The sequence below is a fragment of the Drosophila willistoni genome, chromosome 3R, assembly GCF_018902025.1.
Source record: "Drosophila willistoni isolate 14030-0811.24 chromosome 3R, UCI_dwil_1.1, whole genome shotgun sequence".
NCBI classification, from domain to species: domain Eukaryota; kingdom Metazoa; phylum Arthropoda; class Insecta; order Diptera; family Drosophilidae; genus Drosophila; species Drosophila willistoni.
Window position 1 is genome coordinate 13,558,197 of NC_061086.1, and position 12,597 is coordinate 13,570,793.

General features: G+C 34.0%; 1 protein-coding gene across 1 annotated transcript; it reads left to right on the forward strand.

Moving 5' to 3' along the window:
* Window positions 1-271: 271 nt before the first annotated feature.
* Window positions 272-3,008, forward strand: LOC6650592. Its single transcript, XM_002073792.4, has 3 exons — window positions 272-1,180; window positions 2,435-2,617; window positions 2,691-3,008. Exons 1-3 carry the CDS (start codon window positions 1,153-1,155, stop codon window positions 2,723-2,725), a joined length of 246 nt encoding a protein of 81 aa, XP_002073828.1. The 5' UTR covers window positions 272-1,152; the 3' UTR covers window positions 2,726-3,008.
* The last annotated feature ends 9,589 nt before the right edge of the window (window positions 3,009-12,597 follow it).

Consider the following 12,597-nt stretch of genomic DNA (forward strand, 5'->3'; position numbering starts at 1 on the left):
AACAGCGGGCAAGAGGCAACAGCATCACAATATCACAATTTTTGTTGTTTTTTTCTTGTTTTTTTTTTGTTTTTTTTTTTTTGACCCAAACAAATATCTTTCATAAATAATTCAAATAATCCAGGCACAAACCAAGACCAACAAGTTGGACACAACGTGACGTGACTTGCCTACGAAGCTACAAAAGGCTATCAATCAAACGATCGAAACAATATACAATAAATACAAAACAACAACAACTACAACAACAAAAATTATAAAAAAAAAGGAAAGAAAATTGATGCCGACGGACGACATCCACACACGAGTGTAAATCTTTTTTAGCATGAAAAAATTCTATAAAACTAACAGACACTGTGTGGTCGGTTATCATTCGTGTGAGCAGACGACGACGGCGACGACATCATTCTGTTGATTTTTGATATTGAAGTTGAATTTTTTTCGTGATTTTGATTGATTGTGCTGCAGCAGCCCGAATCTGTTCAATACCCAGTCCCCCCTGCCCCCACACATACACTCATACACTCACACACACACACACACACACACGCACACACACACCGCACATACACGCCCCCTAACGTGAGGCACCGCGCGTTCCACAGTCGCAACTCGAAACTGAGGTTGGACCTAAAGGATATCTTTGCGCGTGCTCTTGGTTTCAGTTCGCATTTGAACGCCTGCTGGTGCGGATTGTCTGCAACGCGCCAAAAAGAACTAAAATTATAACAAAATTTATATATAAAAATAAAATAAAACACAAAAAAAAACATCTATATATACACGCCCATCAATAATATATAGATTAAAAAAAATAAAAACACACGTGTCTCTTAACTCTGTGTGACAAGTCTGACAAGCCCCAAAAACTAGTGTAAAGCAAAAACAAAAAAAAAAAACAAAAATTGTTAATCATTGAAAAACCAAACGCTGCATAATTAATTCGTCTGACCCTCAAGGTTCATGCATCGTCAATAAATAATAAAATAAATATTATTTGTTATTGTGCCGGAGACTCGAACGTGTGTACTCTTCCTCTCAACAATAAAAAAAAAATCTCTCTCTTTAATTAATAGAAAGAGAGTGAGAGACAAGCAAAAACAAATATATAGAAAGTAATATTATAATAATCAAACAACAACCACAGCAAAAATGAAGCTCTTTGCAGTATTCTTGACATGTAAGTATTGCCAAAAAAAAAAAAAATAATGTAAAGTTTAAAAGACAGAAAACTTTTTGCTAATGAAAGTGTTTAAATTCGTTAAATAATTCTATGTAGGAAAGGAATTTTTCCAAAAGCGATTTCTAAAAAAATTTCTAAAGTTACTTATGATAAATATTTAGTCAAGTAGTTTTGAATAATCCTTGAATAAATATTTGAAAAATACTACTTTATAGATAGAAACTGAATTCCTGAAACATTAAATTCGCATTTTTAGACAAGTGCAAAAACTAAAAAAATTTAGTGACTTTTTGGGAATTTTCTTAGAGTAACGTATTGTATACAACTTTCTTAATTGTTTACCAACTAATTGACTATAATAAAACTATATTACATAATTTCTTCTTCATCAATTTAAAAAAATTAAAAAAGTTTTGCTTTAACTCTACTGAAAAATGGTGTTTTGACAAAATTACAATTATAATGGTAAAATCAAGACGGTTTGCTAGGTAAGAAGGCAGCTCATTAACAAGTATAAAATATAACGATTTAAGATAAGTAAATAAGTAAATGAAAAGGATATTCAAAATTTTAAAAGTGACACACTAGAATGCCGAATTTGGAAAACATTTGTAGAAAAACAAGTTCCAAGCAATAAATAAATATAATTAGAAATATTAAATTCCTTATGACAATAAGCAATTTTTTAATAGGTTTGAACAATTATGCCATTTTGCTTGCATATTAGCTAAGGTTCAGTTAGTAATCTCTCGTTTTATATGACACATTGAAATGAACACAAACATGAAATGAGTCATTTATTTACTTTGTTCTTGCTCTGTCTGTGTTATTGTTGCTGACCTATTTGAATATTAAAAACAATAAGTCATGGTATTAATACTTATGAATTGTGGAAATTTTGAAAAATCGACAAGGTAGAATATCTCTTGATCAAGGATACTTGATATTGATTTCAGAGCAATGGAAATTTTTCTAAGAACCGAATCAGAGACAGACACAATACACCAACTGACAAATGCTTCATTAGATATTACAAACCCGTACCAAAGCAGCCCCGTCAGGCTAGACGCTCTGGCGTCTCAGAATGTGAATGGGCGGCATTCTTGGATTGTTTCTCTGAATTGGGTGATATCATGGGTGTTTGATTGAGTCCATTTAGTATGCACTACACAAGGTGGATGATGATAATAATGATTGTTTGCACACCCTTTGTAAATAACTAACATCGAACAAACTATTTTCTATTTATAGTAGCACTTTTCGCCCTAACAACTCTTGTGCAGGGCTTCAGCCTGCCAGATCCGAATGTTAAGTGCTCCATGGAGTGTGATACACAGGAGGATGCGGCAATTTGTGCCGCCGATGATAAGGGGACCACCAAGACTTATCGCAATGTTTGCATTATGAAGACAGAGAATTGCCTACAGAATGCAAGTAAGTTTCATTCTTTTTTTTTGTCAGTATTCACCTTTCTTTGCTATCCACTACTAATATAATCTACTTTTAGATTTCCAAAAGATCAGTGACAAGGAATGTCCGTAGAAATGACGAAAACATAATATTGAATTGGAAGTAGAATGAAACTTATCCTCATTCTCCCTCTTGCGTGGTATTTGTGTGTGATATTTTTAAGTTGTGCTCCAGCAGAATACAAAAACAACACGCCTCTCTTTCCCTGCCCCAGCCCAAGACTCCAAACGCTTCCCTAGTCCCAAAATACCCCGCCCCTTAATGCATAAATAATGATATTCGTATTCTATAATTATTCATAATTTTACATATTTTTATAAAATAAAAAATAAAGTAATCTTATTCTACATACGCACTTGCAAAGCGCGTTCATCTATCCATCCATGATCTATTTTAAAACGATGACTTCATGTTACGTCGAACGAAATCAAAAACCGATCCGTAACCCGGAGTATCAGCTTCCACCTAATCTTTGGGGAATATTGTAGAAGAAATTAAGTCATCAACTGTAAATAGTTTGGTCAACTATTTGTTGATAATCCGTCCGGTCTCATCTGTTGTCAAGCATCACGTGTTGGAAATTCAGATTGCTTTCGTTGCGGAAACGAATCTCATCTAAAAGTTGAGAAATCAGTTTAAGGTCATTGAATTTATTTAGAAAATTCAATTAACTTATATGATTATCAAAGATCATGATAACAAGTAATACAATTACACGAGTTCTTTATCTTAGAAGGACTGGTATTCGATTTTATATATCTAGTTATATTCAGTTTTTTACTAAATTTTGTTAGATCGAATCAGTTTGTAATTTAAGTTAAGAACAATAAAAAAAAAAAAGCTTCAAGACAGCTCAGTGATTTTCAAGATATTTCTAAATATATACATAGGTATGTATAAATTGTTTAAAAACGAAAAGAATATTTAAAAATGCGTTTTTTTATATCAGGAGATGCAAACTTTAATAAACATATGCATATAATGCAATTAAAATAAGTATTAATTGTGAAGTATTAATATGGATATAACAAGCCGAATTTTCCTAAGTATTCGTATCCATACATCGGTTTGAGGTTGTAATTGATTTAGCCAAAACTCACCAAAAAATTAATATCTCTGTAGTGCTGGCAGTGGCTATTGGCCAAGATTATTTCACTACATACGATCTAGTAATCATTACTAGAAGGATAATACGTGCAACACAAAATTAGATCGAATTGTCAATACTTAATTAGAGTTGATATATGTTAAAGTTGTCTAGAGGTTATTTTGAATTTTTCGCGCTTAGCTTGGATAATAAATAGTGGGAGAAAAGTAGCGGGAATCGGAGCAAAGCTATCGCAATCGACATTATCGAAGCAAAGCTATCGATATTGTCGAAGCAAAGCTATCGATATTGTCAGAGCAAAGCTATCGATATTATTAGAGCCAACCTATCGTAATCGGCATTATCGGGGCAAACCTATCGATAGTCCCAATCGAAGGCCATAAATGCCCATAAATGAAATATTTTCGCCAACTGGCCACTCTGTTTTATCCCCCCACCGCCACCCGCACTCAGCATTGTTTTGTAAAAGAAAAATATTTGGGAAAATTTTGTTTAACGGAGTGCGCTTTTAAATGGTTTTTCCAAATCGTAGCCATTTTTTCATGTGCGGAATTAATTAATTTATATTTATACAATTCGCGGATACTCCTACGAGCACGGATTCGCGACAAAAAAAATAACATCGATACTTGTAAAAAAAAGTGGAAAAATGTTTATTTAAAGTGAGTAATAAATTAAATCGGCATGGCTAATGTATTCCGACTAAAGTCGTGAATTTGCGCAGCTAAAAAACGTGTATGTGGGTGTTTGTGTGGTGCTTTTCCAGCCCTACCAATTGTCAAAAAAAAAAAAAAACAGAGTTATACACATCATGTGTCTGTGTCTGTGAGCGACTGAAGAAATAGAAGAAAAACATAGGAATTGTGCAGCAAAAATTGAACAATTAGTTGGCTAAAATGCAGTAAAAGTGAATATCGTTGCGGTAATGCATCGGGAGAGGACCAAAATCAAGCAACGAGCCTGCAAGCGAAGAGAGCAAGAGCGGAACGCGACGTGTGTATGTAGAAAATTCCACAAAACCAGCAGCAGCCAGTGCCCCTTCTTGTTGTTGCTTTTGTGAAGAAGGCGTGCGTTGCTGTGTTTGTGTGTGTGTATCAGTGTGTGTGTGCCCGCGTGTGAGTGTGCAGCTCGTGTGTGTGTGAGTGTCTTGTGCAAATGTTTATAAATAAAATATTTTATAATATTTTACAAATGTGCATTGGTGCTTGTTGTTATTGGTGTCTGAAACAGATTTTTTAATGCGCCAGCACAGGCGTCGGCGACAGCAACAGCATCGTGGAATCCCAAAAGCAAGACAATAGGAAAGGGGAACATCAATAAGAGGCAGAGCAACGGGAACAGGAACAAGGTAAGGTGTCTGAAATTGTTATGAAAACTTTGAGCTCTCTCTCTCTCTCTGTTTTTCTCTCTCTTTTAACGCCCTTTTTAAGCGTCGCGCTGTCTGCTTCCTGTATGTGTGTGAATAAAGATGCTGTGTGTGTGTGTGGGTGAAAGTGACAAAAAAGGATACAAAAATGTACTAACAACCGTTATGACTTTACCGAAACTTAAGCATTACGTAACAAATGTAAATAGAACGGTTTATAGTACGTACATGGGAGAATAAATTGTTTCGGTTGCATTACAATACATCAATTCAATTTGCATTTATAGAGCATCTTTTCCCTTGTTCCATTTTCCATTATGTCTTAAGGTCAACTTGTTTTCGGAATTTGTATTCATAACGAAAGCAAAAACAAAAATATTTAATAACAAAAACAGACTACGCATATTTTGTTGTTTGTGTTTAGGTTTTTGTTTTTTTTTTGTTGTTGTATGATTTAATAAAAACACGTTTTACAACTCTGAGGTGGAGCAGCAGTGGCTAAGGCTTCGACGAAGCGCAATTCTATTTTGTTGTTGCGGAATAGCAAACGAGGCTCCACACACAACCACACACACTCACATCTGTGTGTGATATATATTTGTATACGCTACTCGCACCATGAATGACCACCTACAACAACAACAACCAACAAAAGGTAGCAACAATAATTAACGGCAATAAACGAAGCGTAGCCAGTGCCGTGTCTGTGGATTTCCGTTTGTAGTAATAGTTTGTTGTTGCCATTGTTGTTGTTGTAGTTGTAGTAGCTGCTGGTCCGAGTTGTGCGTAGTCGGCAAAAATATTTGTATGACGTCACATGGCTTGGCTCAAGCGCCACACGAAAACTGTCTCTCTTGCTCTCTTTCGTTTTAGTCTGCCATACAGGGTGCTCCATTGTGTGCCTTATAGGGGATGTATGTATGTACATATTGTCGACTATGGTTTAAAAATTAATTTTTAAAATAAATACTTTGACATATAAAATTGTCTAGAAATTGTTTTCTGTTATTACGAGCTCCTTTTGGGCTACGCCCATGCGCGTGGGCGTTGGTATGTTCTAGCGGCTTTGTGCATTTGGCTTGTGTGTGTGCGTGTGTGTGTGTGTGCTTGTTTGTGTATCTGTGTGAGGTCAGTATTGCGTGAACTTTTTCATTGGACTTTTTTCTTGTTTTTTTGCGTTTTTCGCGTTGGTTCCGTTACTTTGGATTTGCAGCATTCATTTCGTTTTCATTTTGCTGCTGTCATAACTTAATTATCTCTGTCATTTTCACTTTGCGCTAATTACATTTTTTTTTTACTTTTAGTCTGATTGGGTTTGCCAATTGGAATTTGTTTATATTCGAGAAAGTTAAAACCAAAGTCAGAATTTTTGAAGTTGTCAAAATAATGTTTATTTGTAATTAGGTCGATAGGGTAAATATTCAACATCCAAATTCAAAAAAAAGGACAAAGTTTTTTAGAAAAGAGAAATCCATATGTGTGTTTTGAAAAGTCATTTGTCAGTAGCAATGCAATGTGCTCCTTTTTTTGGGCACTTCTCATGGTAGACGTTGTAGGAGCTTGTCATAAAGACAAAACTTTGTCGGATTTTCAAAATCCACAACGCTGGATTTGTCCAATATGAATTGCATCTTTTTTACCCAGCCAACTATATAACTCTGTGAACTCTTCCTTGATTTGTTTCCATTCATCCCGTTGACTTGATTCTGTTGCCAAGTTGAAAGTATTCATGAGCTACATTTAATTATGCTTATCTTTTTAATCATTTTGTTGGGGGGGCTGCTATGTATGCATGTATGTGTGTATATTGCTTGCACCTGCAGCTACCTCTTATCTATCTCATTTTGGCAATTATTCTGTTAGCTGCTCGTCGTTCGCATTCCAATTTTGTTAGTTCTCTTGTGCTTATCTCTCTAGCTTACTCCCTCTCTGAGTTGACATGGTGCAAATAAGTTCATAAATATGTATGTATTTTGTTTCTCCATTGAATTGTTTACGTTATTTTTGCACTCTTTCGCAGCTAAAGAATATTTTTAGCTCACGTTGCGTACAGTGTTTAAAACCAATTTTTTTTATGAAGCAAATAAGCAAATTGGATATTTCTAAACAATTTTGATTGATCGATGGACTAATTTGTTTCTAATGTTTATTAAAATTGTTCAATAAATTTTCTAATTTTGAACCACGGTAAAATAATTTTGTGTTTATTGTTGTTCTTGTCGTTGTTTTTCTTTTTCAATTCCACAAATTCCTTGGGGTTTCAATTTCTCTATTCGCTAAAATGCAAACTCAAACTTTTGCTAATTATCCATGCAAAGTAAAAAATATCACGAACAAGAATTGCAACTGTAACAGACAAATGACACGAAGCAAACGAAACCAGAGGGCCGGGGATAGCTTCGACCACGCCGAAGTTTCTATACCCTTGCAAAGTCAGTTTGAAAAAATGTTTTATTTGAAAAGTCTTCGTGAAAGAGAAGCCTACAATCTTATGCTCGAGCGATCTGGGGATGTAGCATGATATTTTATAGTATGTTTATATGACAGCCATAAAATTCGTTTAAATTCGGCACCTTCATTAATACATATATGTATATTAAACTGACAAATAATAATTTTTATGATAATCGCTTCAAAAGTAACAAGATTATTGATCAAAGTCACTGTTTACCATCGATTGTTTCTATGGGAGCAATATGATATAGTCACCCGATCTTGATAAAATTTGGCACATTCATTAAAAGATATATAAAACTGACTAATGATTAATTTTAAAGCAATGGCGTCAAAAATCACGAAAATATTCATAAAAGTCACGGTTTTTGTCCTATCGTTTCTATGAAAGCTATATGATATGGTCACCTCAATTAAATATTGAATCAATTTTAGCAAAGTCTTTAATAGTTAAGTTAACTGAGAAATATAAATTTAAATCGCGTAAAAAGTAATGAGGTTATTGACAAAGTCACTGTTTTCAAATTATCGTTCCTATGGGAGCTATATGATATAGTCACCCGATCTTGATCAAATTTGTGCACAGTCGTTTTTAGGTGTAGAATCTCACCAATATTAAATGTCACGACAATACCTTAAAAAATAACGAAGTTATTGAGAAAAATCACAGTTCGTGACTTTGCCGTTTGTATGGGAGCTATACGATATAGTGGTCCGGCTGAGTCCGAGCTCTTACCGTCTAGGAGGAGTTCGCTTTGATTTATGTGGTCGAAGATGCTTTCTTCTATGCTTTTCTGACCACACTTCTTGACCAAAATTAATAAAACCTTTTTGCAAGGGTATAAAAATTGAATAAGAAAAAGTTCAACAAAAAAACATGTGTGCATCATCAACAACATATTGACTTGGATTTTTATTCAAGCTCCATAATCTATTATAGAAAATTTGGTCAAACCACAAAAAGGAAAAAATAAACTTGAGCAAAACTAAGCTAAACCAAAAATGTTAAAATGAATTGGGCAACTTTGTCTCGTTTTGCTAATGGTTAATTATGCTTTGGCAATTAATACGCCTAATAAATAACTAGAGGAAGCGAGACGGATAAAGAGGATGGAGAGCTTTGAATCAACTCAATGCAACAAGTGTAAATTTATCGCATGCGAGAGAGAAAGAAGCCATAAATTGAAGCCGGTCTTAATGTTGGCTTACGCTCACGCTCACGCTCTCTCTTAACTTATTTGAAGTTATTTTGTTTTTTCTCGATTTAGTTTGAAATCGGCAAGCAATGTTAAAGCACGCGACGACGCATCGTCGGAATAATTATATTATATAGACTCGAAAGCTTGCTACGCATGTGCAATCTGAGTCTTATTTCCATTTCGTTTCGTTTCGTGTGCCAAATAATTTTTGCATTGAGCAATTAATTGGCAATAAATAAAATGCAAAAAAAAAATTTATTTAATGATACTTTGTGATGCAATTTAAGCAAAAGAGAGAGAGAGAGAAAAAAAACACACAAAGAAAACAAATAAAAAGTGTGAATAACTTGTAATATATAATTAATAAAAAATATGCAAAATACCTTTATGCCCGTAGGAAGTGTTTTTTTTTTTGTTTATGGAAATCAGTTAATTAACATGCAGCAAGCTGACAAAAAGTTGCCAAAATGTAAACAATAAATTGTGAATTCATCTTTGCGAGAGCTTCCTGTAAACCGTGAAAAAATAAACATAATAAATAATATACAAAACCAAAAAAAAAAAACAACCGAATAGATTGTGTGTGATGTGATTTCGTTTGATGATTTCTTTGATGGCGCAATGACCCCTTACCTTACCGCACTCACCTTCTCTCCCTTTTGATCTTTGGTCTATTAATTATGGGTTTTGATTTCGTTTTCGAAATAATTAGCATGCAATTAGTGAAGATCATCGAAAATTATTAAAAAAAAACATTGTTGATCAAGGTTTTCTTCTTTTATATAGCCATTCAATTTTGTTTTTTAACTTGGAATAGTTGACTAAAACATTATATCGACTCTGAAATTCTTAATTCTGGAATTGAAAAGAAAAGACATTAATTAAAGCATAGGGAGATCTAGGCGGTGGAAATGTAAGACATTTTCTACCAAAAGTATGCAATAAGTTGACCAAGAATTTGATTTTTAAAACATATGTACATATATGAAAGTTTTGGAAAATTCTGCGGATGAAAAAAATCTAAAATCAAGCAGCTTGTACGCACTTTGTATGGGTCAAGGCATAGGAAAAGTTATAAACTTTTTTGCAAATTTTGAATACTTCCCTTCCATTGCATACTTTAAGGAGCTAATTTTCACCATTTCACAGTCCTTAATGCGCCCATGACTAAAGCCAAATATTATTTTTGATTTTAAAGCTACATAGCCTCGATTGTTTTTAAAGGCTTCTATTATTTCAGGGTCTCATTTATTTTACCTTAGTAAAAAATAGTATTAACAATCTTTGCTATGTCAGGCTGAGATCTATTAACTATTTTACATTCATAGAAGGAAATGCAATGCGATAAATTTTAGATTCGTTTCCGTTTATTTAACTTTAATTAGCTTGATTATTTCCCCCACCCTAAAAAGCCTCGCCCAATTGCAACCGCCTTCCCCTTCTTATCCCAGCGATTAATACAAAATTGCATGAATCATTAGTATAGGTTTTTTTTCTCGTCTCTTTTTTTTACCTCTATTTTTCAATTTTACAATTGATTTGCACGCTAATTTTGGGCAACATGCAGACAATCGAGACAGTCGTAGGCTGTAGTTTAGGCGCTAGGTTGGTTTGTGTTTTTTTTCTGCTCTTAGATTTGGTTCCCCCATTTTCAATTTTCCAGCGCATTAGTCATCAGCCAAGTCGACATCGTAGTCTGTGGGTTTAAAAAAAAAAAAAAAAACTAAAAATGAAAAAAATTGTAACTAGTTTTCGCGACTTTGTGGCGTGCAAAACTAATCCATAAAAACTTCATGATAGCCATCTGATGCTGTTGATGATCATTATCATCCTGAGAGAGAGGAGAGGCCGAGGCCGGCTGGACCGAGTGAAAGTGGACAATGAGGCGCGCGGCTTTAGTCCGAAATTCGAAAAGCTCTTTAACTGCAGACGCGTGAAACCATTTTTTTTTGTAGTTTTTTGTTGTTGTTGTAGTCTTCACTTACATAGTTTTTTTTATGTATGTACATATTTTCCAGCCACTTATTCAATTTGCCATTCACTGCACATGTCGACCCCTTTGCCCTACCCCTTCTCCCTCCCGCTTCCCACTCACACACCTGTCGCTTCCATCATCTTCTTTCTTTCGAATGAAAGTCAATGGCGCATTTCATTTTCCAATTGCGCGCATTTCATTTTACACTTTACTTTTGTTTTACTCTTTTCTTCTTCTTCTTCTTATATTGTAAATGTCTCTTCTGCCTTACCTGTATCTCAATTATACATACCTACTAACTAGAGAGAGGCGGGGCAAGTGAAATTATTCAACCATATCATGATTGCTTAGTTATCAATTGCGATACTAAACAATTATTAATAAAAATAAAAAACATTTGGCAAAATTTGGCAAAATTCATTATAAAGCTATTATTTGTTCAGATATATCCATAAAATTCCTGTTATAATTGATTTGCAGAAATCAACTACAGTCAGCCTTAAAAGTAATCGTCTTTAGGGATCCTCTATACTTAATATCGCTTAGATATTTAACATTGAAGTCAATTGTTTTTCCGAAATGTGGCTTAAATTAAATATTTATCGAACTGAATTTAATTTAATTTTCTTTAAAAGCTCAACATTTTATATATTTCTCATAAATAAACAAAAAATTACCACAAAAGTATTTATCTCTTTTACTTTTTCTTTTACCAATAGATTATTATTTTTGTTTTTCTAATAGAATACTTATCATAGCCCTCTAATGGGTATATGTCAGTCGAATCAAAGCAAACCAAGCTGCATCTTTTAATTGCAAAAATAATTATTAAAGATTATTAAAATATGCATTATGTTAAGTGGAGGTAAACAAAGTATGAAGGGTTGGCCAAATCGCAGTAGTAGCACCTAAAAAACAAAAAATTATTAAAACAAAAAGTAAAAAAGTTAATAAAAAAAAAAACTAAACTTTCACTCTTTTGCTTGCCAAAATGAATAATATGCAACAGGCCAATGGCAAATCCAACTGAGGCCCGTTGGCCATCATAAACGAGAGCCAACTTTTTAACCCCTCTGTCCCCCGTCTCTACTCTTCCAGCCTGAGGATATCCGTAGCACACCTCACGCATTTTTTTAGACTTGCAGCAACCTTTTTTTTTTTTTTTATATTTTGTTTATGATCTTATTGTTGCTGTAGTTTGTTTTGCTGTTGAAAACCTGTTGTGTCATACATTTCTTTTGTTGATAGTTTTGCCGTTGAGATTGCCATTGTTTATGTTTAATTAGGTTTTTGTCTGAGGGCTGGGTCCCCTTCCCCTTCTCCTGAGAGCCCAAGCAAACTAAGGTAATTTGTCTGTCGACTTTTCCTCTTTTCGTATGCGCCATTTGGGTGTCTCTCTCTCTCACTTTTGCTCTAGAGAGTGAGAGACTAGATGAGAGATTACCTTGATCACTTTCCACGTGCTCGATTCTCGTTTTTTTCCATTTGCATAGTTAATTATGCATTAAAAACAAAAACAAAAAAAAAAAAGACAGCTTGACATACCAAAAAGTTCTCTGCCAGAAAGGGAAAAGTTTCGGAAACGGCTAATTAATTCAATTGACATGTATGAAAGAGAGGAAAACAAAACTAGTTTCAAATGGCATATAAGACTTTTCTTTTAGAGACATATTCGACTCTAGGTTTCTAAAGTTTTAACTAGATTAGTTATTTAGCTTAAAGTCTTACTTGAAAAAGGACACTTTGTCTTGAACGCGGTCCTTCAATGATTGTTTTTTCTGTATATCCTTTATCTCTGTCTCTCTTTACTCTTTTTTCCCCCTTTCTGTTTTCATATTCCTC

Excerpts from the sequence above, each read along its gene's own strand:
- LOC6650592 (XM_002073792.4), top strand. The coding sequence starts at position 1,153 with ATGAAGCTCTTTGCAGTATTCTTGACAT. Across the intron at positions 1,181-2,434 it reads CTTTGCAGTATTCTTGACAT|TAGCACTTTTCGCCCTAACA; the intron begins GTAAGTATTGCC and ends TTCTATTTATAG. Across the intron at positions 2,618-2,690 it reads GAATTGCCTACAGAATGCAA|ATTTCCAAAAGATCAGTGAC; the intron begins GTAAGTTTCATT and ends ATCTACTTTTAG.